At 42.5% G+C, this 22398-nt stretch overlaps 1 protein-coding gene across 1 annotated transcript; it reads left to right on the top strand.

Annotated features, from left to right (window-relative positions):
* The first annotated feature begins 11866 nt into the window (after positions 1-11866).
* Positions 11867-22145, top strand: LOC130373641 (protein FAM171B-like). Its single transcript, XM_056580265.1, has 8 exons — positions 11867-12244; positions 15134-15370; positions 15562-15654; positions 15836-16000; positions 16394-16564; positions 17849-17965; positions 18435-18555; positions 19213-22145. The coding sequence occupies exons 1-8, from the start codon at positions 12061-12063 to the stop codon at positions 20195-20197; spliced, it is 2073 nt and encodes a 690-aa protein (XP_056436240.1). The 5' UTR covers positions 11867-12060; the 3' UTR covers positions 20198-22145.
* Positions 22146-22398: the final 253 nt, after the last annotated feature.

Raw genomic sequence — 22398 nt, 5'->3', positions numbered from 1 at the left:
TTGGTTGCAACCATATAAACACCTTTGTTTCCATTGATGTTTTGCTTTTCGTCTGTCTCGTCCCCCAGATACAGACTGAATCCCCGAATCCAGGTTCTTGTTTATTTAGATTATTATGTTGGCCAACACTCTCACACTGATTGTTCTGTTCAACATAAGATAAAACAATTATAATCTAGGATATAAATTCTCCCCGTCAACTATAAAAAAGGATGGCTTTATGTTTATTGCAATACAAATTCACAATTTTAAAAATGCATAACCTTGCCTACACTTTATGAACATCTACTTCGGACATGGCTCCACGCATTCGCCGGCTTCTTTGAAAACAAATGCACATGGCTCGCGTAGAAGTGCATGGGGAAGGGTCGTCAACGAGTTGTTACGACAGTGTTGTAAAATATCTACTACGAAACTGAAGGGGGCGCTGTGTAGAGAAATGTGCGTGCCAAAACCAAGAAAAAAGCGAAGAAATTCCCGAAGTTGCATAGTGGGCCTTTAAGGGTACTGTGGGTGATGGCTGGTTTAATCAGCTTCACCCTGCCCTGCGTCAGACTGATTGGACTCTGGAGCTGGGTGAGGTTGCACACCTGTTGCACATTGAGCAATCAGTGTGCCCAGGTTAAATCAGCCATCGCTACACACATACTATGAACCTGTTTTCGAACTCCACCACCACCACCACTACCCACCACCCACCACCCACCACCCACCACCCACCACCACCCTTCACCCTTCATCCTTGTCTGGAGGAGCCCAGCAGAAGTAATCTAGGTGGAGTGTGACAGCTAGGTGGCATTAGCAATTTTCCATGTTACAGATGCATGCCGTATGATTGCTGTGTTTTTCGACCAATTATCCACAAAATATATTCTTAAACGTCCCTGAATGGTATTTGAGCAATACCTTTCAGGGACAATCAGGGAATGTTTTGCTGCTCTTACACGAGCAAATATGACCTTACAGACTAATATGCAATGCCAATTCCCAAAGGAACCTTCACAAGCCGTATTGATTATCTGACTCTGTCTCTTGGAATAACTGTGAAGACCCTTATCAGAGACAAGGTTCGCTGCAGCACAAGAAAATACCAAACATAAAAGGGAAATACATTTAAGTCATGAACTATAGTCATGAATTTGAGCAATACATCGCATTCGATTTTTTTCATTGTTGACACAATTTGATAACCAGTTCTTATAGAATTTACAAGATGGATGTTTTTTTCATCCATATGTTGCACATCTAAAGAACTGTCTTTGTGTCTTTCTCTCTTATGTTGAACTTCGACTGCACTTTTTGTCGTGACTCGTGAAATGTTTAAACCTTGTACTACCCCGTCTTTATGATTACTTTAGTTTCTCTATAATATTTCAAATTGTTTACTCGAAAGGAGCTGTATATTGTTCTCATTTTTTCATCTTTACTCTAATTGACATCATATGCTTTAATTGTCCTTAATATGGAAGAGGTTTTTATTTTATTTTATCATGATGCACGTTATTCAACCCTAGTTTTAATGGATGCAATGTAAATACAGCCATTGTCTTCTGTGTTTATTTTTATGTTTTCCCCATCTCATATACTCTAAAACAGGAAACACATTGACCATCCTCCTCCTTACCAGACAATTACATTTCTTCTGACCACACACCTCTCTGAATGGGTTTTCCAAGGGTTTCATCCTTGGCTGACTGATGCTGAGGTGGCTGCTGTAGAGAGGTGAGAAAATCTCTCTTTTCATCTGTCCCTGATCACCTTATAAACCTGGGCACATAGGAGCAGAGATTTCACTTAATCCAGAGGTATTGAACTACGTTTAACCCCTCGCTTCCAGCTGTCTCCTGCTTTTCTGATAGGGATCAAATTGAACCCAGTCTATTATCACATGGCTTTCTCACTGAGAGCAAAATAAACCTCTTCCTTGGATTACGTTTTTATCTGCAGTTACATCAGGTGGTGCACTCTATTGTCTCTACTGTGATGATGTATGACTGGAATACCTCTTCTCTCTTCAACTCTCCTCCCTTCTGTTTCGATTCTTATTATTATTTTATCTATTTCGTTGAGCTAAAAACTCCCAAAATAAAATGTATTTTCTGTAATTTAGTTCAGCATTTGTAGGGGGGCTAAACGAATCATAGGTCCAACTGGTGGTCTGGGGAGGGGGTTTCAGGTCATTACAAACAAGCGAATGGGTGTTGACTGGGTTTTTCAGTCAAGCCCAAAAATAAAACAATTATGACGCCCAAGGAAAGACAAGCAATAAAACAAGCAATAAAAAAGAATGGCAATGTTAAGGGATTAATACAGGTTAAAACCCTTTGATATTTAAAAAAGATCGATGTACTATTCAGTCCCGGGTTTATTTTTCCAATATGTGTAATATTGCACTTCATCATTATTTGCTAATTGTCACTGGCTGTCTCTTCCCTTTGATCGGCTACAGTCCGCTATTTTGCCACTTTACCCAGAAGGACTTTCACTACACCCTCTCAACATCAGCACAACTCTTTAAATGGTACATTCATATATTAAATACATAAATCGTATATATTATAACGATTTGCAAAAAAGGCTATATTTATTAATTTTGGCCCTATGCCGTTATGCTACTATGATACAAACTGCCAAAAGCTATTTTGAGCATATCTTCGTAACAATGACCATGGGAATAGAGAGCTGGTGACTCTGCTGGGAGAGCTGGCCCTGCAACACTAACACTCACCACTAGCTAAATTAGTGCACTAGGTGCACTAAAATTAACTCTTTGTTGAAAAGAATGAATATTAACTTTGCTCCAATGTAAAAATCTGTATTCAATGTTAGCATTCTGGATGAATGAGGTTGCTGTCCCAGCAAAAATGTGATCTTCCATCTTTTACTAAATAAATTATTTCTTGCCATAAGAACATTACAAAAATTGCATATGCAGTGGTTCTGAGAGAGATCCCCAAAGTTGTGTTCATATGGGAATGCAACTCTGATACTTTTGATACTTGGTTGATGCTACAGTGATTTGAAGATAACTTACCTAATCAACCCCATTTTAACTTTTGTAGCAATGTTTCTGTGTGGCATCGTCACGTCTACAAACGGCAAGGTGTAATACTACACAAAATCTTAAAACAGGACCTTGGGTGTGTTGTACATCAATATCCATGTATGAACAATATCAAAGTGAATAGCCAGTCGTATTACTTAAACAGATTTAAAAAATCTGACCAGAAGGCTTTTGTCATATGTTTTATCTATACTTCTAACAGGATTTGGCATGATTGAAGAGAGTGAGAGTGTAACTTTATTGAGTCGGATTTGAAGAACGTAAACTGCCATGTTTGGATATGAATTGCTTCACAGCGAAGGCCAGACTGATATTAATTGCGAAAAACACACTTAGTTTAGTTTTATTTATTGGTCACATACACAATTGTACAGTGCAATGTGTAGTGAAATTCTTATGTACCAGTCCGGCTGTAATTCAACTATATAAAGTGCAAGATTATAATAATGATTGGGTGGTCACTGGGAGGTGGGATAAGTGACATTGTCAGTCTGGTTTAACAGTCGGATTGCCTGGGGAAAGAAACTCGTCCTCCTCCTCTCTGTATTGGCCCTCAGCAGACGGTAGCGTCTCCCTGAAGGAAGCAGGGGAAACAGCCTGTTGTTGGGGTGGCTGACATCACTAGTGATCTTTTTGGCTCTATTTCTGCATCGTTTGATGTGAATGTCCTGCAGGTTGGGGATACTTGCATATCTTGATTGTCTCACAAGGCATGGGCAATCCAATTATGTTGTCAGAGTAAACATATTCACAATTTCAGAAGATGTAATTGAGTATTCTACAGACCGTAATTAAAATGTATTTTTGCAGAATGTAAGCTGTCATAAGTTGCCAAAAGCTGCTCCTGGCCGGAGGTGGCGGTGTAGGGGAGGTTGTTCTGCCCGTCGCAGCTGGTAAGAGATTTGCGGGGGGTCTCAGCCGGACCATGGGCCTAAGGATTATATGACTTCTACTGTCTCACACCTAGACCTAAATAACCCATCGCATGGCAATACATCTACTCACACCTGCCAACACGCATACACAACCACCCACATACTTACACACGCAGCCAAACATCTGCTAACACACACACGCTGACACCCCACCTCATAAAACACACACACCAATTTATTTTGATAGGGAGAGAGACGAGTTATTTGCAACCACAGCTTAATTAGTGAGAATTAATTTGGCAACAGTTTGAGGGTTACTCTAATAGCTGATAGCTCTTAGGTTGTATAAGCTAATTGCTCCCAGGATAATTAATCTATCTTTTGACAGCCAGAAAATCTATTTTCGAAAAGCTTGGGGACATTTTATTCAAGCAGTTATTCAATAAATAAGGGTCAGAATGATTCACTAGATGAGTAAGCTTTACTTAAAGGCTTCATAGCTGTTGGATAAATGAGGTGCAATAAAGTAAATGTGACGGATAAAGGTAAATGAGACTGATCAAAAACACACATGACAACTCTGCAGGGAGACTTGCCCTGTAATACATCCTAAACTACCATTTCCATATACTTATCGACTAAATTTGCCTCCTCACTTTACCTTGCAATAAAAATGTTGCCTCCCTACCGAAGCGGTGGCTACAGGCAGTATATATATATTTTTTGTACCTATTTTGTATTTGCTATTTCATAATCTGTAAATGTATCTTGTATCTCTTTTCATAACACCTTCCTTGAGAATATAAAAAAAGTCATTTTGATGTTCTGTCTGTAGAACAGTCCAGGTGCTCCTTTCTCTTGCTAGCTCCCTCATCTCCTTGGGCCTTTCCAGGTCAGCTGGGAGATAAAGTCCCTCAAGGGAGTCTTTGGTCTGCACCGGGGTCTCCTCCCAATGAGCTGTGCACCTGGAGGTACACCCTAAAATGAACTGGCTTGCTACTCAATGTGGAGGCGGACATGGAGGAGGACTTCAAGGTACACCACGTCCACTGACCATTGCATCTAATGGAGTGACCAGTGACCACAACGCCTGACACACCTTAGTCACGTAGTGGCCATATTGATTAGAAGGGTGGGGAAACCTTAAACCACCAGAAATGCATTCTAAATTTAACCTGGGTTGGAAAATGGAATGCAAACAAAAATGCTGCATTTCGTTTACATGGTTCTCCTTTGGAAGGTTTTCACCTTCCAGTTTAGTGTTGCTAGTTTGAGCCCCTTGCACTGCCAATCAGGGTAGAGCTAGAGAACCTCTGTTAAACTAATTTCTCATTTCAGAGGCCAGCTTCCACAATCTTGTTCAGGTTGATCTTATTCTTCACTACCCCAAAGCGAGAGGCCGTAGGCATGGATGGGCACATAGAGTGATTGAAGCTAAGCTAAGCTCCTACTCTCAACCCACACACGGTCCACACTAAAGCAGACAATTCACATAAGCTGCTTGTCAATCTCCCAACATCTTAACTATTGGATTGTGATTGTGGCAAGAAACCTGAGTTCCTTCACTCTCTGGATATTATGATGTGCCTACTGAGTATTGCACAGCCTCATACACTTCTAGAGGTTACTGGAGGTCGCCATGTGATGAAGCAAAATGGACCAGTTCATCTGAAAACAATATAAATCATAAGGCACTTTTGCCCTCAAGAAAGTGACCAATTCTTCAAAGATCATAACTTTTCTGTTTGACAATTTCCCCACAAAGTATTTAATACACCAGTTTGGCTCTCATGATACAGGTTACGTAAAGCCTTTGGGAGAAAACTTTGAATATCATTTATTTTTGGAGTGAATGTTCAATGTCACTTTCTGCCCATAGAAAAAAAAATAAACATGAAAATAAACAGTCCCAAGTGAGGAAGTAAAGTGTAAGCACCGTCAAAAAAACATGCCCCGAAACAAAATCCAGCTGGAAGATAGTTTCTCCAGACACACCACAGCATTTCCACTACAGCGGGGCCACACCATTCCCCAGTCCCGGCCTGTCGTTGTGTTGTGACATTAAGAGTTATGATGGGGACAACCGGTGCAGGTGGATCTCAGGGTGTGAGGCTGGCCAGCTCCATCATGGCAGGCGATGTGGCTCTCCTTGTCCTTCCCTGTACGTCCGTTTAAAGTCGAGTAGAAATGAGCCGGTCGGCAGCCTAGGCGAGCCACCAACGCTGACGGAGGAGAGAGGAGAATGAACTGACGCCCCAGTGGCTCAAGTCTAAATGCTAACTCTTGACCCGTTGACACAGTAACTTTGATCTATCCTCAAACTTCCCCTGGAGCCACATGTCACGGGCTATCTGACGGATCGCCAGGCTGCTTTTTGAATTCATAGGGGCTTAGTAAACATGGGAATAAATTGGGAATGTAATGGTTTGTGAAATGCTCCCATGTTATTCATGTTTTTCGTCACAATGGTGGCACATGGTGATGCAGGCCTCACTTTTATGTGAAATACCTAAACATTGAGGATTGATTGGCAGTGATCCCAAAGCCGCATTTAATCTCCTGGTGAGGTTGAACAATGTTGATTCATCATGAATTAAATGGATAGGTGAAGTATTTTTTATTTCCTATTGCATTCACCTTGTAGAGTTGTACAGTTGATTGATTGTATCCATTAAGGTAATAGAAATACGTTGTACAATACAAACCTGACATAACCTCAGCACAAAACAAAGACGAATAACAACCATCTGTCCTTGTATTCATTAAAACTGTGTGTGGAAAATTAGGTGTCATAGTTCACATTTCTCAAACAAAATAAGCGTCTTGTCTTTAGACCTGTGACGCCACGTCACGCATTTCAAATACCCTGCTGCACGCCCGAGATAAACCTTCCAACAACTCTTTCTACCTTTGATCATGGTCACCTCTGTTTGCTGCTGGGTTTAGCCAAAGCATTAACAGCATCTGGTGCGTCAATAGCGCTTAATAATGTTTAGTCACGCACCTATCCGTCTCCAGCGACGGACACTATGTCTGCTGTGTTGCAAGGGAGAGATAATGGGACCATGGTATGTTTATTTAATTATATTCATATTTTAATATATACATTAGTGCTGTCAAGCGATTCAAATATTTAATCGCGATTAATCCCATCAATGCCATAGTATTAATGCGAGTAATCGCAATTAATCGCAAATCTTTTTTCTATGCTAAATATCCCTTGATTTCTTTGTCCCATTAATTGTTCTCATTTTAATGCTCTTATCAACATGGAGAAGTGCATCGGCTTGCCTTATGCAAATGTTTTTTTATTGATAACAACATTTGCATATACTGATCAAAACAGGACGATACAAAAAAAAGCCTATAGTGCAATTATACGATGAACTTACAAACATACTGCCTTGAACATAGCAGTCAGGCTACTGCTTCTTTGTTTTGAGCCAAAGAAAAAAAAAAAAAAATCGAATTTTTTTTTAATAATAAGAAATTGCGTTAATCGCGCGATAAAAAGAATAACGCCGTTAAAATTGGTTTGCGTAAACGCCGTTAATAACGCGTTTAACTGACAGCACTAATATATATATATATATATATATATATATATACATTGGTAACATGGTAGCATTATCTCTCTGAGTCTTTAGCTCCATCAGTGAGTATGTTGGCTTTTGGCTCCGTCACATTTACTGTTCAAGAGAACACTGCTGCAAACAATCACAGTAACTCAGCCAAACCCTTAGACTTCGCTTAGTACACACTGATCAACCCCAAGCTCACTCTCACTCTCGCTCTCGCTCTCGCTCTCGCACTCGATTTCGCTTTCACTCTTATGCATCTTAACAGAAACACACACATACAAACACACATACACAGAGATAATATAAAATGAATGGCTTTAATTTCCATGTGGAATTCATGTTTGAAAAAATGTATAAAAGAAAAGATTTGTTTAACTCATATATATTTGATTGGTATACTATTTACACAAACATACACCCACATCAGATATACATACACATGCAGATGCACATACAAATGCTCACACACACACAAATGTCCATCAACAAACGTACCAGAGGTCTTGACGTTAATGACAAAATAATCCTTGTAGAGCCAGATGCAAATTTTTATCAACTTTCAGGACTTTTACTCTTAAAAGCCTCTCTCTCTCTCTCTCTCTCTCTCTCTCTCTCTCTCTCTCTCTCTCTCTCTCTCTCTCTCTCTCTCTCTCTCTCTCTCTCTCTCTCTCTCTCTCTCTCTCTCTCTCTCTCTCTCTCTCTCGCTGGGTGTGTACGTCTCTCTCACTGTGTGTGTGTGTGGATGTCTTTCTCGCTGTGTGTGTGTGTGTGTGTGTGTGTGCCTCCTTATTGCACTCTCAGGTCCTCTCTCCATGAACTCGTTGTCTTTTAGTACGCTTTCATCAAAAGAAGTGATCTAAAAAAAATCTAAGCATGCAATCAATATTGTGGAGAGTAACTCCAACAAAGGTATTGAAAGTGCTGCCTGACCAAGTTTCTCAAACAGGGCAAACTAGGTTTATAAGAATAAGAAAGGAGTCTCTCTATATCGGTACCCAACAAGTAATTATGTCTTCTCTAGTTCTTATTGAGAAACGCACATTTAATATGTCCACAGTTGTCGCTGCTGATTCTCCTTTCCTTTTGTCTGAGTTGACACATGCCTCAATAATGTGGCAAATTTAACCCACTCTGCTTTCCCTGTAACCTTGTCATTGTACAGATTATCCTTTCAATTACATAAAATCGTGATGTACGGTTGATTCCAGCTGTCGCCATAGCTGTCAGACTGTCATCCCCCCACCTGTAATCGCCAGTTCGAGGCATGAGTGGAGTGGCCTTTCCACGGTGAAGTTTAAAAGAAGCAATGCCAGGCTGACATTTGGCTTTAAAGGTTCAACATTTGTGGCGGTTGACGTGTTTGTTTTTAATTCATCGTCTAAAACACTGAGATATGCGGAGGCCTTAGGGTCAGAAAACCTGTCACACGGATTCATAGCGAATAATGCCCAGAATGGTTTTGTAAGATGCTTAAGGTAAAAGTGGCCACCGAATGACCTGGTACAGTAGGCTATATTATCGAATAATCTGCAGCTCAGTAGAACCCATATGCCCGATAACCTTTATTCTGTTTCAGAGCTATACTTCAGGGTGTGCGTTTGTGTGTTTGTGAGAGAGAGTGACTGAACAGAGTTTTCAGTTTGACTACTCATAGGACATGCGTTGGAGTACAATAACCCGATGAACTCACGAACAGCTAACAAACATGAAATGGTGATGACCTTACGGTGTCTACAGCTCATATCCATACCGTCTATACTAAGTAACAACATCACTCTCAAAGCGTGGTTCATTTCAAAGGTACTTAATGTGTTTCTAAAGCAATCATGTGTTATAATTGGATAGATTGGATGTTGTGCATGTTGTGAATTGAGAACAGCCAGTTCATGATGTGATATAGCTTTCAGCTGTGCAACAATTTTTTTTTTACCTTTTTCAATCATGACGACATTTGTAGTACTGTGTGTGGCCACAGGTTTGCCCCATCTGAACTTAAACACATTAATTACATTAATTACGTCTTCTGCTTACCTGGGATGTTGTTTAACGCAATAGCCTAGCCTAGATTATGTTTCTCCTAACGCCTAATGTCTTTACATATTGGCTGTCGTAGATGCTTTTATTTAAAGTTATTCATCACTTTCATCACAAACTAAAACAGTAAATTCAAGTAGGTCTTAGCAGCGAGGGCATAGACATGGATTTTGCTGGGGACGCTGGGGACGAGTACCTACCAGTTTTGGTAAAGATTCATTTTGTACCCACCACTTAAAAAAATATATATACTTGATTTGAATTTGTAGTGGGGATGATGATAGTGGAGTTGCTGGAGTCCTGATGTAGATTGGATGGATGCATGTTGTGAATTGAGAACAGCCAGTTCATGATGTGATATAGCTTTCAGCTGTGCAACAATTATTTTTTACCTTTTTCAATCATGACGACATTTGTAGTACTGTGTGGCCACAGGTTTGCCCCATCTGAACTTAAACACAATAATTACGTTAATTTCTTTCCCCAGCTCCTCTTTGTTTTATGTTCGTCATGTTTCATCACGTTGTAAACATTGGGTACATGGAGCAGAACATAGTGGGTCAGATGTCCAATGCTTTTTGGATACGCTTTCTACATAAAACATGTCAGCCATTACAGTTTTATGTATACATTTGATTCATTAGTAACATGGGTATGTGGGTATGTCGTCTTTCAGAACCTTTCATTACCTGCTCTAAAGAGAATAAAAAGAGTGAATCCTCATTGTACCCAGCACTTCTGAAAATGCAATTCCGAATGCGTCTCTGTCCCCAGCACATTTCAAACCAAACTGACGCGCATGAGCGAGGCAGAGCTGTCCCAGAGTACACCACTGCATGCAGAATACGAAAGCAGTCATCTCCTTATGTAGAGAACCGAACCATTACATGAAATCATTTTAGGCAAACTAATTGTGGACACTGTGTCTCTCCACAGGAAATGGAGCAGGAAGGGCATGTGAGAATCAAGCCCTTCCAAGGGAGGTCAGGTCGGCAGAAGCTGAGCAATAGCATTAATGTATGTGGGAATGCTATGCCCCTAAAGTATATGTATGAAAAAGGAGGCCCTGAGGATAATTGAATCTGCAGAAACCTCAATATTTGTTAACTATGAGGAGAGAAGTTGTGTGACACAGTACCGTTGAGGCTTTTTATGAATGCAAAATCTAAAATGAAGGTTATGCTGCCACTGTGTCAAACCCTCACACTTCCTATAGAGCTATGCCCCTCTCTCTGCTGCCCCGCCCCCTGACGCCCCGACCTCTGGTGCAAGAGACGTCTGACCAAAGTGGTAATGTCTGACTGTTCCGTTCGATAGGGCCCTTAAAAGTTGTGTGATCATCATCATTAATTGAAGTGCTTTAATTGTCTTTTGCTTACCTGGGTTGTGGTAAAATGATAGATTTGTTTTTGTGGTTTGGATGTCCCTTGGGCTATTACTCTGTGTGTGATTGATTCACTTGTCCTTCTGTTATAATGTGGGTGTCAATCCCGAAGACAAACTCGCAACAAAATGTATATTTTGGACCCACCGTCTCCGTGGCTGGCTAGTAGGCTATTCGTTTTAGAATCTGAATAATCTACATTAAAGATAAGGGTTGTGGAGGGTAGCCTATGTCATGGCATGAAAATGTTGTAATGTGTTTCGGAATCCTTTTTAGAGTGGACTATATACCTTATTGATGATGCATGAGGCTAAAAGTACAAATGAAAACCCCTAACCCTAAACAAACAATAATAATAATAATAATAATAATAATAATAATAATAATAATAATAATAATAATAAGCTACTTATACTAATAATAATAATAATAATAATAATGATAATAATACCTATTATTTTTATTCATATTACAAATAATGGAGATGAAAGAAGCAAAAAACCGAGAAGAATAAATTCATATTTGTATAATTCAAACCATTGCCTTGTTATTTAAGAAGCCAGTCATAAAACGTCCACAGCGCCCCCGTGCGGCCACCAGAGGAAGAGCGCCCCGTGCGGGCACCGGAGGGACAGCAATCCCCGTGCGGCCACCAGAGGAACAGCGCCCCTTGCGCCCATCGGAGGACCAGCGCCCCGTGCCGCCACCAGAGGAACAGCGCCATGTGCGGACCCTGGAGGAACAGCGTCCCCATGCGGCCACCGGAGGAACAGCGCCCCCTGCGGGCATCGGAGGGACAGCATCCCCGTGCGGCCACCGGAGGAACAGCGCCCCGTGCCGCCACCAGAGGAACAGCGCCCCGTGCGGAACCTGAGGAACAGCGCCCCCGTGCGGCAACCAGATGAACAGCGCTGGTGATCAGGGTTACCAGACCCTGGAAGGAGGAGGAGGAGCTCCGGTGAAGATGAATGTTTGGAGTGGTTTGGACTTCAACTTGTGTGCGGTTGACAGGCGAGGCGCAGGAAAAATAAAGCGATGTAGAAGTTGACCATGAGATAGAGGGACGTTTGAGGGAACCCGCAAAGCGACGGCTACCATCACCATCTCCACACAGTAGGCCTAATGCATCCGTTTGCGTTTCTATTGTGCGTCCTGCTTTTCCCGAGGAATGCGAGGACCGACGGAGGATTGGTTCCCAATGGACGCGTCTCGCATCTCAAAGAGGACAACTTTTCTGGCCAGGAACAGACGGACCACCCGGGTCAGCCTCAGCACCAACCCAACGATGGCATCCGTTCCTCGGGAGGTGCGTCTCTACCTGCAACCCCCCCACACCCCTCCTCATCATCCTATTGTTACACGTTATTATTCAAAAGTGTGATTTATATCTCCGTTAACGTCAGCACTATCTTTTGTTTGTCTCCGGGTAACTTTAATCTCTGATATGACGCACTGGTCGAATGCTCATCGCCATCTGCGCCGTCCCGTCTACCCTGCCATGTCGATGTCCACATATAGCGCCATTATGAAGCCACAACAAAGCCACTTTGGACACTAACTTTCCATTCCACTCATTCTAATAAGAGCCGATGGCTCCCCATAGGCGCTGGTTACCCGAATGTCCATTGTGCAACGTAGTCGTTTCTCTCGAATCGTACATATGATGACACTGTTTGGATGATCTCAAACCCCCATGTTGTTTTATCCACGAAGAGAGGATTGTTTACAAGATGGGGAGGGGAATGGGGGCGGTATCTGAAAGTGGTTATTGTCGTGTTACTGACTCCCTTGTCCTCTTCTTAACTCCATGCGTAATTCATGATTCCGTAGGAGGAACATTCCAGTGTTATATCACATGTTCTGTTTCATGATGTCTAGGAGCTTGCTCTTTGCAGCAGACAACCTGAAACCCCCGATGGTACGAGGCCAGACAGAGCTGGCAACCTTTGAGGACACATAGAGTTATTTAGTTATCTTAGCCTAGTCTCAAACAGGGCTCTCCCTCTTGAATAGCAATCAACCAAATGCAACAGAACTGCAGTTTAACCATAGGTGTTTCGATGGTAAATAAGATCTCTATTGGGTGTGTGTGTGTGTGTGTGTGTGTGTGTGTGTGTGTGTGTGTGTGTGTGTGTGTGTGTGTGTGTGTGTGTGTGTGTGTGTGTGAGAGTGTGTGAGAGTGAGAGAGAGAGAGAGAGAGAGAGAGAGAGAGAGAGAGAGAGAGAGAGAGAGAGAGAGAGAGAGAGAGAGAGAGAGAGAGAGAGAGAGAGAGAGAGAGAGAGAGAGAGAGAGAGAGAGAGAGAGAGAGAGAGAGACTGTGTATGCATGTCATCATGAATCTATCTTCACTTCAAATGACTGCTTGTGTTTTGGTTTATGGGTGGGATGGTCTAATTCCAACACCCAGACGCAGACTCCTCTGATCAGAGTTAATTCCTGTCGGACCATCTGTTTGAGCTGACTTGGGGCTGGGATGGGGGGGGGGGGATTTATCCTGTGTGGTTTAGGAAACATCTTAAGTATCATGTGCAATATCTCTGTAATAGTGTTTAATATGCAGAGAAATGCTGGCGAGAGAACATGCGATCCTCTTGACTTCCCTCACAATGACTTCAGTCATGAGACACGAAGGATGGAAAGATTTAAAAATACATATTTTGTTTTCATTTTTTATTAACTTAATAGCTAAATATTATTAAATACGCTGTGTCTTACAAACCCATTTTTTGATAATGCACTTATTTTTGTATTATTATTCATTATATTTATTACATATCAAATGTTTTGACCTTTATTGTCTTACGTTGTAATAAGTAACATTTATCCATTTTATCAGAACATATTTTTTAGATTCTATCACCGATATCTTGTATGTTACTGTTGTCATATCCCTGCATGTCTGCCCATCCACGAGACAGCTTGTTTCTCTGCAGCCAATAAACCTCTCTGTGATCTGAGGTTCACTGCTTCAAATGGGCAGATTAATGCTAATCTGGCACCACTTCATCTCCAGTGCAGAATAAGTGACCCCATTCTGTTGTGCTTGTCCATCGTGCCAGAACACACAGACACACATGCTCACACAAACGCATACACACACACACACACACACACACACACTTACACACAGACAAACACACCCACACACACACGCACAGTGCCTCGGTCTCTAAAACAAGCGCCCCCTTCTTGTCCATCTGTGCTGATCTTAGCAGAAAACAGATCTGCCAAAATGCTGTTTCCTCACAGGCCATGAGAACCAGCTCCCAGCGCCCCTGAATGCCAGCACAACACAAGCCATCTCTTAGGCTCAGGGAAACAACAGCTCACATAACACTTGATGTGACAAACCCGTTTGACCTCAAATGCATTACAAATGCTTTACAATGCATCAAACCATCCGCTTGCTTCTTTTATGTAGCATGCTAAACACATTTAAATGCGTGATTTGCAGATGCCTTTATCCAAAGTGACCTACAATTGGGGTAATTACGGGGAAAAAACACAGAGTGAAGAGTAGCTACCGAAGACGAGAATAATTTCTGTAGATTCCTGTTCCGTCTTCTTCTTATATGGGATGAGATATTTAAGCCGTCTCCTGGCAGAAGCTGCGTAGCCTTTAGCGGGTCACGGCTGTCACATGGTCTACTTTTAGCACTGCTGAACTATGTATAAACCGACAAAGAACCAACAGTGGATATGAACATGTAAATAATCATTCCAGTGATAGGTTTTCATTTCTGAATAGTTGTAATGCTCAATCTCATTACAACATTTGTATAACAATATTGACTTTATAGTAGTCTACTCTATTGTACTGTACTGCACTCTGCTATATTCTATAGTAGCCTACTATATTATCCTCTCCTCTCCTCTGAGTCTCCTGTGTTCACCTCTCTTTTCATCTCTTCCCACATCATACATCTACTCCTGACAATGCACAACATTATAAACCTGTTTTTTAATAGTAATACATTATAAACCTACTCTTCTATCAATGTAAACATACTCTTGTCTACGTATACATTTTAAACCTTATATTATAAACCATACAATCACATTGTAAACATACTCCTGTATACTAATGCATTCGAAAAATACTCATGTACTAATGCATAGTAAACCTAGTCTTGTGTATTAATACTTTGTAAACATACTCTTGAATACTAAAACATTGTAATCTTGTGACATCCAGGGTCCTCCTGCACTCTGAAGGTGCAGGTGAGCGACCTGCTGAGCCGGCAGGGTCTGAGCCAGGCCAGGGTGGAGGTGTACCTGGACTACAGCCAGGCCACCGTGGGTCTCACCGGGGAGGACGGGGTGGTGCTGCTGCCTCTGCCCTACCGGGAGCTGGTGCCCAACGTGGTGGTGGTGGCTAGCAAGGACGGCTACGTGCTCATGGCGTCACCATGGAAACCCCAAAGAATGCCCAGTGAGTGTTGGCGAGAGAGAGAGAGAGAAAGAGAGAGAGAGAGAGAGAGAGAGAGAGAGAGAGAGAGAGAGAGAGAGAGAGAGAGAGAGAGAGAGAGAGAATGAGCGGGGGAGAAGGAGACTTGGACTTGTCTTTTCAGAGTAAAAGTCCTCAAAGTTGATAACAATTCTGTTTCTGTTATTCTTCTCTAGTCTTTTCATCGATAACAATGTCACTTCTCGCTCTGAGCAAAGGAAACATCTGGCTCTACGAGGATTTTATTCTCATTAACGGCAAGACCTCTGGTACGTGTGTTTATTTATGAACGTTTGTGTGTGTGTGTGATTATCTGATGTGTGTGTGTGTGTTTGTGTTAATGTGGTCGCATCTGTATGTGTGTACAAATCAAATAAATCTGAGTTAAACACATACATTTTGAATTTTGAATTAAAATTTGTGTGTGTGTTTGTGTGTTTTTGGGATTAGATGCATCATTCCAGCCCAGCGTTGAGTTTCCCCAGAGTTTGTTGAATCTGTCGTCGACGAGCAGCAATGTGTCTTCTCTCTCTGCCTACTTCACCGCCCCTGTCCTCAAATCAGGAGAGGGAGACGCCGCGCTCAGGATCACCGCCATCACATCCACTAAATCCGGTGTGTGTATGTGTGTCTATGTGTGTGGGAGTAAAAGGTGCAAAAGGGAAAGACTTGTAACAACCAGTGAAGAATATAATTGACTGAATGTTGAGGTGTCAATGTTGTTGGTTTAACCATCCAAAACCATACCGTGTATCACTCATGTTTTTGTTAAATAAATCCAAGTTGCCAAAATAAGAAGTAGAAGGTAATGGTTAATTTGGGACAAATAACAATTTGGCAATTTTCTGAAATGCATTCCATCCAAGGAAAATCTTTTTAAATTCTCTTGAAAGTAATCACTTCAACAAACTGTTAAGTTTTAAGTACAATGTCAATGTTTGTTTATTGACATAGCTATTCCTTCATTTTTTTCTTCATGTGTATATTCCTGTGTGTTTCTCCCTCCAGGCTTCACCAGTGGTGAGCTGCGGGCCGTGGCTGCTGTCAGTGTGCAGCTGACCTCCAGAGAGGCTGAGCTCCAGGTGACCGGGCCCCTGAGGATGTCCCTCCCCCTGGAGCCCGGCTGGGGGATTCAACCGGGAGACCACGTCCCTGCCTGGCTCTTCAACCACACCGCTGGTGGGTGCTCAACAGCCGGGATTGGTTAACTTCTCACTGTCTTACCCTAACAGCCCTTATCCGCACCCCTTTATAACACTAAAACCAGAAGGGTTTTGGTTTAAACATCCTCATTGATACGTGTTTAAGATGAAAGGCGATGAGGTGTGCTTGTAGTTCAGCTCTTAAATATATGATATATTATTATTATTTATTTTTTTTTATGCTGAAAGCAAAGTATGAAGATTCAACCAAAATGTTGGGGAAACATGATGAAGATAATTTGATAGTGATTATTGTGGTTTTAAAATCATATTTTGGATTGTGTTTTTATTTAGGTAAACACATAAATAGACATTGAAATTATATTGGGATGGCATGTTAGAAAATAAAATATGGGCCAAAAAGGATATTGATAATGCAAGTAATTAAATAAAGTAATTATTTTGAAAAAATGATGTTCATATTTTCAATTACTGAGGATTCTTTTAACATATCTGGTAACTGAGCCCCTGAAAAGGGAACCTTCTTCACCCTCCAAGTGGTGTGTTCACTTTGAAAAACAAATACAATTCTCTCTCACGTGCATTCTCTGTTGGCTGTTTTGCATCCTTCTGTCAAATCGGATCATGTGGAGCCTCTGTTGATCCGAGTAGAAAGCCCTATTTCTGGCCCTGTGGAGCGAGACTTGAACAGAATTCCCCAGGGGAAGATCTTTACGCTAATGGAGTCTTGTCTGGACATTCAGTAGTCATGCTGTACCGTTAATGTCTCCACTCCTCTGAAGAAAAAGTGCTTGTTGTAAATCATATCTTAATTAATGTTCACGATAGGCCAGACCACGGAGACTTTACGCTGTGCAGTTTATTGCTTTGTAGGTGTGTTTTTTTATTGAACTGAAATGAAAAATGGTTATGATGGATTAAACCCAGGCTTCTAATTTTTCTATATGCGGTTTCACCTTCTATATTCCAATATTATTTTGTAAGCATGATGAGTACATATTTTATGTACATTTTTATTAATATTAGGTTTGAATTGTGATCATTTTAATCTAACAATAGGGCACCATTGCCAGTTATTATTATGTTTTGACATTATTATACCAAGCCAAAATAATGAACAAATTCATTAGTCAGTCAAACTAATATCTAATTAAGATATAATCGAACTCACCAACCAATTAATCAGTCAATCTGCATGTTCAAGCAACCGATTTTAGGTAATGTAGCCACAAATTATTCTGTGAGTCACATGTAAGTTCTTATGAAGACATAGTGGCTATGTGTGTATTCTCCTTCTCAGGTGGATGGATGAGAGCTGGACTGGGGAAGGTGGTTTCCTCAAGGGGAAAACTCACATGGACCTTCATGGCTCCACATCTAGGATACTGGATCGCAGCTCCTCTGTCTTCAACCAGGGGTCAGTAGCTCTTGTCTTGTTCTGTGGCCCTTTTACCAAACTCAGCGTGTGATGAAACAGCAGTGTCACTTCTGCACAAATGACTACACAGGCTTACATCTATTAGTCTTTGGTCCGATCCCAAGCGTCCGCAGGCAAATTGTGGGTATAATTTAATTGATTAATTGATTTAATTGGTTGATTAGCCGTTAAAAGCTGTTTTGGAAATCTGTCCCTTATGACATCACAGTGGGCGTGTCGTTACAGCTTGTAACGGCTAATCAGCCCACACCAGCATGTCATGGGACCTTTAAATCCAAGTTGCCCCTTTTACCATACCTGCTCCTGAATGACAAGTACGGTATCTTGGTCTATTATTCACTAGACAACTACATTTGTAGACAACTCTGTTTTATGTATATTCCCACCAAAAATCCTCAAGGTTAAAATAAATGTGTTTCGTAGTATTCATCATCTGAATGTTTTGAAGGTTCAAAGGACCTGTCTGTCGCCATCGACTTCCTCTTCCAACACTGCCTGTCCATCATGGCCGGCCTGGGTGCCACCCTCCTGGTCATCCTGCTCCTGCTGGTCACGTTGTGCTACTGCAGGTAACCATGAGCTTTATGTACACAGGCTGTATATGGAAATCTAATTGGTCAAGAGAGAGTGCCATTTCTGGCCTTTCCTCGGGTAGTCAGGTTAGCGAAGCAGTCAAAGTGTTTGACTCCTGGCCAAAAGGTTCTGTGTTCGACTCCATTTTCAGCAGTCTACCTTCTATCCTTGAGCAAGATACGCTAACCCTAGCTTTGTGGAAGAAGATGATCATGATGATGGTTGTATTCACGTTTGCGCTGACAGTCCATGCAAGGCCATGGCAATTCCCTGTAGGGCCCAAAAATGTGTGTGGACTCTTAGGTTATGACCTCCATGTTGAGCTTCCAAATTGCAGAGGTGCGCCACACATGACAAAATGGCCTATGAACCGTGATCCGCATTCCTTGGTTACGTAAACTTTGGCTCACGTAGTTCAAACACAGCCGCTATAAATGGTGAAGCTGAAATCTATTTGGATGAACTCATCAATTAACAAATATCTGAATGTAATGTATATTGTTGCCGCAGTATTGGTTGATATATAAAAATGATGATATGCTTGGAGAGTTGATTATGCCTCATGTGCAAATGTGTAGAGTTTGCATATACTGTCATGAACTGTTTGTTCAGTCTGACCCATTCTCTTCTGTCGCCTCTTCTGAATCATCCAGTCAATCCAAGCCTAAAGTGGCCCTCGTGTCCAATCTGCCGCTGTCGAAGCGAGACCAAAGCACGTCGACCTGCGAAAACGACCTGTTTTTGGTGTCGATGCGGGACTCTCGGCTGGACCAGGAGAGCCAGTTAAACATACCGGCTGCGGGACAGAGCAACACCTACCATCGCAACGACTCGGCCTTCTACAGGGAAAATGCCATGGCCGTAGAGATGGAGTCACTCGTGGAGGGGTACCACACCGCCGCTGGCCACGCTGATCACCTTACCAGCCACCCAAATCAACTGACCAGCCTCCCCGATCACCTGACCGGCTTCTCCCAGCAGCTCGGCGCTTCTCTGTCTCTCGACGACAGCCTGTTCTTCTACAACCAGCCGATGGCCATTCTCCACGCGCCGGCGTTCTTCCACGTGGACCAAGAGCATTGCAGATCGTACGCTCTTCCCCAACACCTACCGGCGACCAACCCTCCTCCCGTTGCCGCGGAATCGACACCACAGAGTGCCGCCCCCTCCCTCCAGAACCAGCCGAATGCCGAGAATCCGCCTGAGGCTCAGGGGAGTACCGATCCCTCGACGTCCATCTCACCGTCAGTCGACCCGACCGCCAGCGCCAGCGGCAGCTCCCCCCGGGGGCACCACCTTCCGGAGTCCTTATCGGTCCCGGGGACACTGAACAAAGTCAGAGACAAGAGGCACTCCTGCTCGGGGCCCTTCCCCGGCCCGGGTCTCCAGGGGGCAGGCGGGGACCCGTCTCACCTGCCCCCCAGGGCATGGTTTGTGTCGCTGGACGGGAAGCCCGCGGCGGAGATCCACCGCGCCGTGTCGGACCAGCACAGGCGGCCGCAGCGGCCCGTGGAGAGCCGGGACACCAGCCTGGACTCCGGGGTTGACATGAGTGAGCTGAACCCGACCGCAGGTCGCAGGGCGGCTGTAGCGCTGGAGCGCAGCGTCACGTTTGTGAAGCACGGTCAGCAGCCGTAAGGACCGGGACTGACGCAGTTCACAACCTCAGCCCCAGAGTCGAATTTTGCAGCTGGGAAACGCTGCGGTAACAATCAATGGAAGGCGCCACACACAGGGGCGGATTATGAGTCAGTGGGCCCTTGGGCCCCAGAAGACGAGAAAAGCCCCCACCCTCAAGCAGCACCAGCATACAGCCCAACTCTGCACTGACGCACAAATCAGTTGCGATACAAAGGTTGCGTTAAGAGCACAATACATATTTATGATATTAGATTTATGGCATATGATAAATATGAGAAATATGACATAATATAACCAATGATATATGGCTTCAGGGCCCCATTAAGATATCAGTAGAAAAATGTAATATGTTGTAAAGACAATATTGAAATGGTAGTGCAGATGCTTGGGCTTCAGGCCCCTCTCGGCGCTTGGGCCCCTGGGCCTGGGCCTGGTAGGCCCCAGTAATCCTTAGCCCCGCATCTAGCCAAACAACCAAACCGAGAAAACTGGCTAGCTTCACTTCTCGATGGCCAGTACCAGCATCGACTCGCCCCTTTCAATAATTTATGTTGACAACGTTCTTTGTACATTGATGATTTTCGATAAATGATTTGTGTCGTGCAATATATGGCGAGTTGACGTGGTGGCGCTGATGGGGATGCATTTTCACTGGAGCCCTTGGGTCAGGGTACGGTTTCATCCTTCTCCCTTCGTCACATTTATTCAAACACTCATTGTCGCTCACACAAATTGTACTTCTGTGTCAAATAGCCGTTGTGGGTACGCTGTGGGTACGCTATGGGTCTCTCTGTGTAGTTGACAGAAACCGTAGGTAAAAAGCACGTCCCGCCTTGTCCGCTGAGATTAGACGAGTTGAGGAGACGCATGCATTTGAATTCAGAAGGCACATCATATGCATGTTATAAAGATCACCAGATGTCACTGAATCAGTGGCTTTTGGTGACTTTTGGCAATGTGATGATAGGCATGACTCAATCTTCAGATATGCAATTTTAATAACGCCAAGGCAATAATGATTATTCTGATGACTTACAGTTTGCATTTGTTGCAACATTTAAACACAAGCTCCAAACAATTTTAGCATTAGCCCTATCGTCTTGCTGGAGCCAATCTGAGATCCTCAGGTCTCTTGTGTAAAGGACAGTTCCAATCTGAACAAACTGAACAAGTTTTGTTTATATTTCAATAAAAACATTGTACATTTCTAACTTTTTTGTCTTACATTGGGTTGCGCTTGCTACTCTTGTGAATTAGCACTTATCTCACAGATGTTGATTGGTACTAATTTGTGTACTGATTTGCATGTGTAAAACACATATATTGCTTAAATTGTCACAAAGTACTCCAGTGAGGACCCTTTCAGTGCTGTGCCTTTCAAGATCCCTTCCTGTCAATCCATTTTCCTTCCTTTATTTCCATTCATCTTGAGAAATGTGTGGTGCACCAAGATGTTATTTTTACATATTTAAATACAGTATGACATTAAGCGATGTACACGTGATATGCACTTGATTCTGTTTTAGCTTATTCTAATAATTTGCCAAACCAGTAATTATGAAAATGGGTGCACCCTGTATGATTGGGTTTTTTGATGAATGTGGTTTTAAGTTTTTTATAATGAATATTAACAAACCACTAGATGTCGCCACCGTTCAAGCTTTGTTCCTTTGTGACTGAAGGCGCATGCCTGTTCTCTTCAAATAGACTTATGGAGTTGTACTATTGTGTTTCTGATTTTATTATTTCTTCTTGCAGTATTAAATCGTTTTTTAATATCTTCCTGGAAATGTTTTGAGTCGAAACTCAACTGTCAAATAGACTTTTTAAATTGTATATATAAATGTCTAATTATACATTTGTTCCTCTTTGATTTCTAAGGGTCATTCTCTCTCTTTCTCTCTGATGTGTTTAGCACCGATCTCTTGATAAAGTTGTATTTTTATCCCCCCCCCCCGCCCCAGAGTAGAGCTATCGAATGTCTTAACAGCACTGTTGCGTGCACAGCTTCCCTCAGGTAGAGAAGACTTTATTTATAACCCATAACAGATCATCTGTTAAGAAACACAACTAGTAGCAAATGTTGGCGGGTCACTTAATGGTACTGCGGGATTTGAGAGTTGTAAAGGGAGAGAGGAGAAGAGAGCAAGATTTTGTAACTAAACAACCAAAAACATTTTTCTCCCCCTCTGCTCCGT

The sequence above is a fragment of the Gadus chalcogrammus genome, chromosome 20, assembly GCF_026213295.1.
Source record: "Gadus chalcogrammus isolate NIFS_2021 chromosome 20, NIFS_Gcha_1.0, whole genome shotgun sequence".
In the NCBI taxonomy this organism is placed as follows: Eukaryota; Metazoa; Chordata; class Actinopteri; order Gadiformes; family Gadidae; genus Gadus; species Gadus chalcogrammus.
This window is presented reverse-complemented; position numbering and strand designations above follow the sequence as displayed.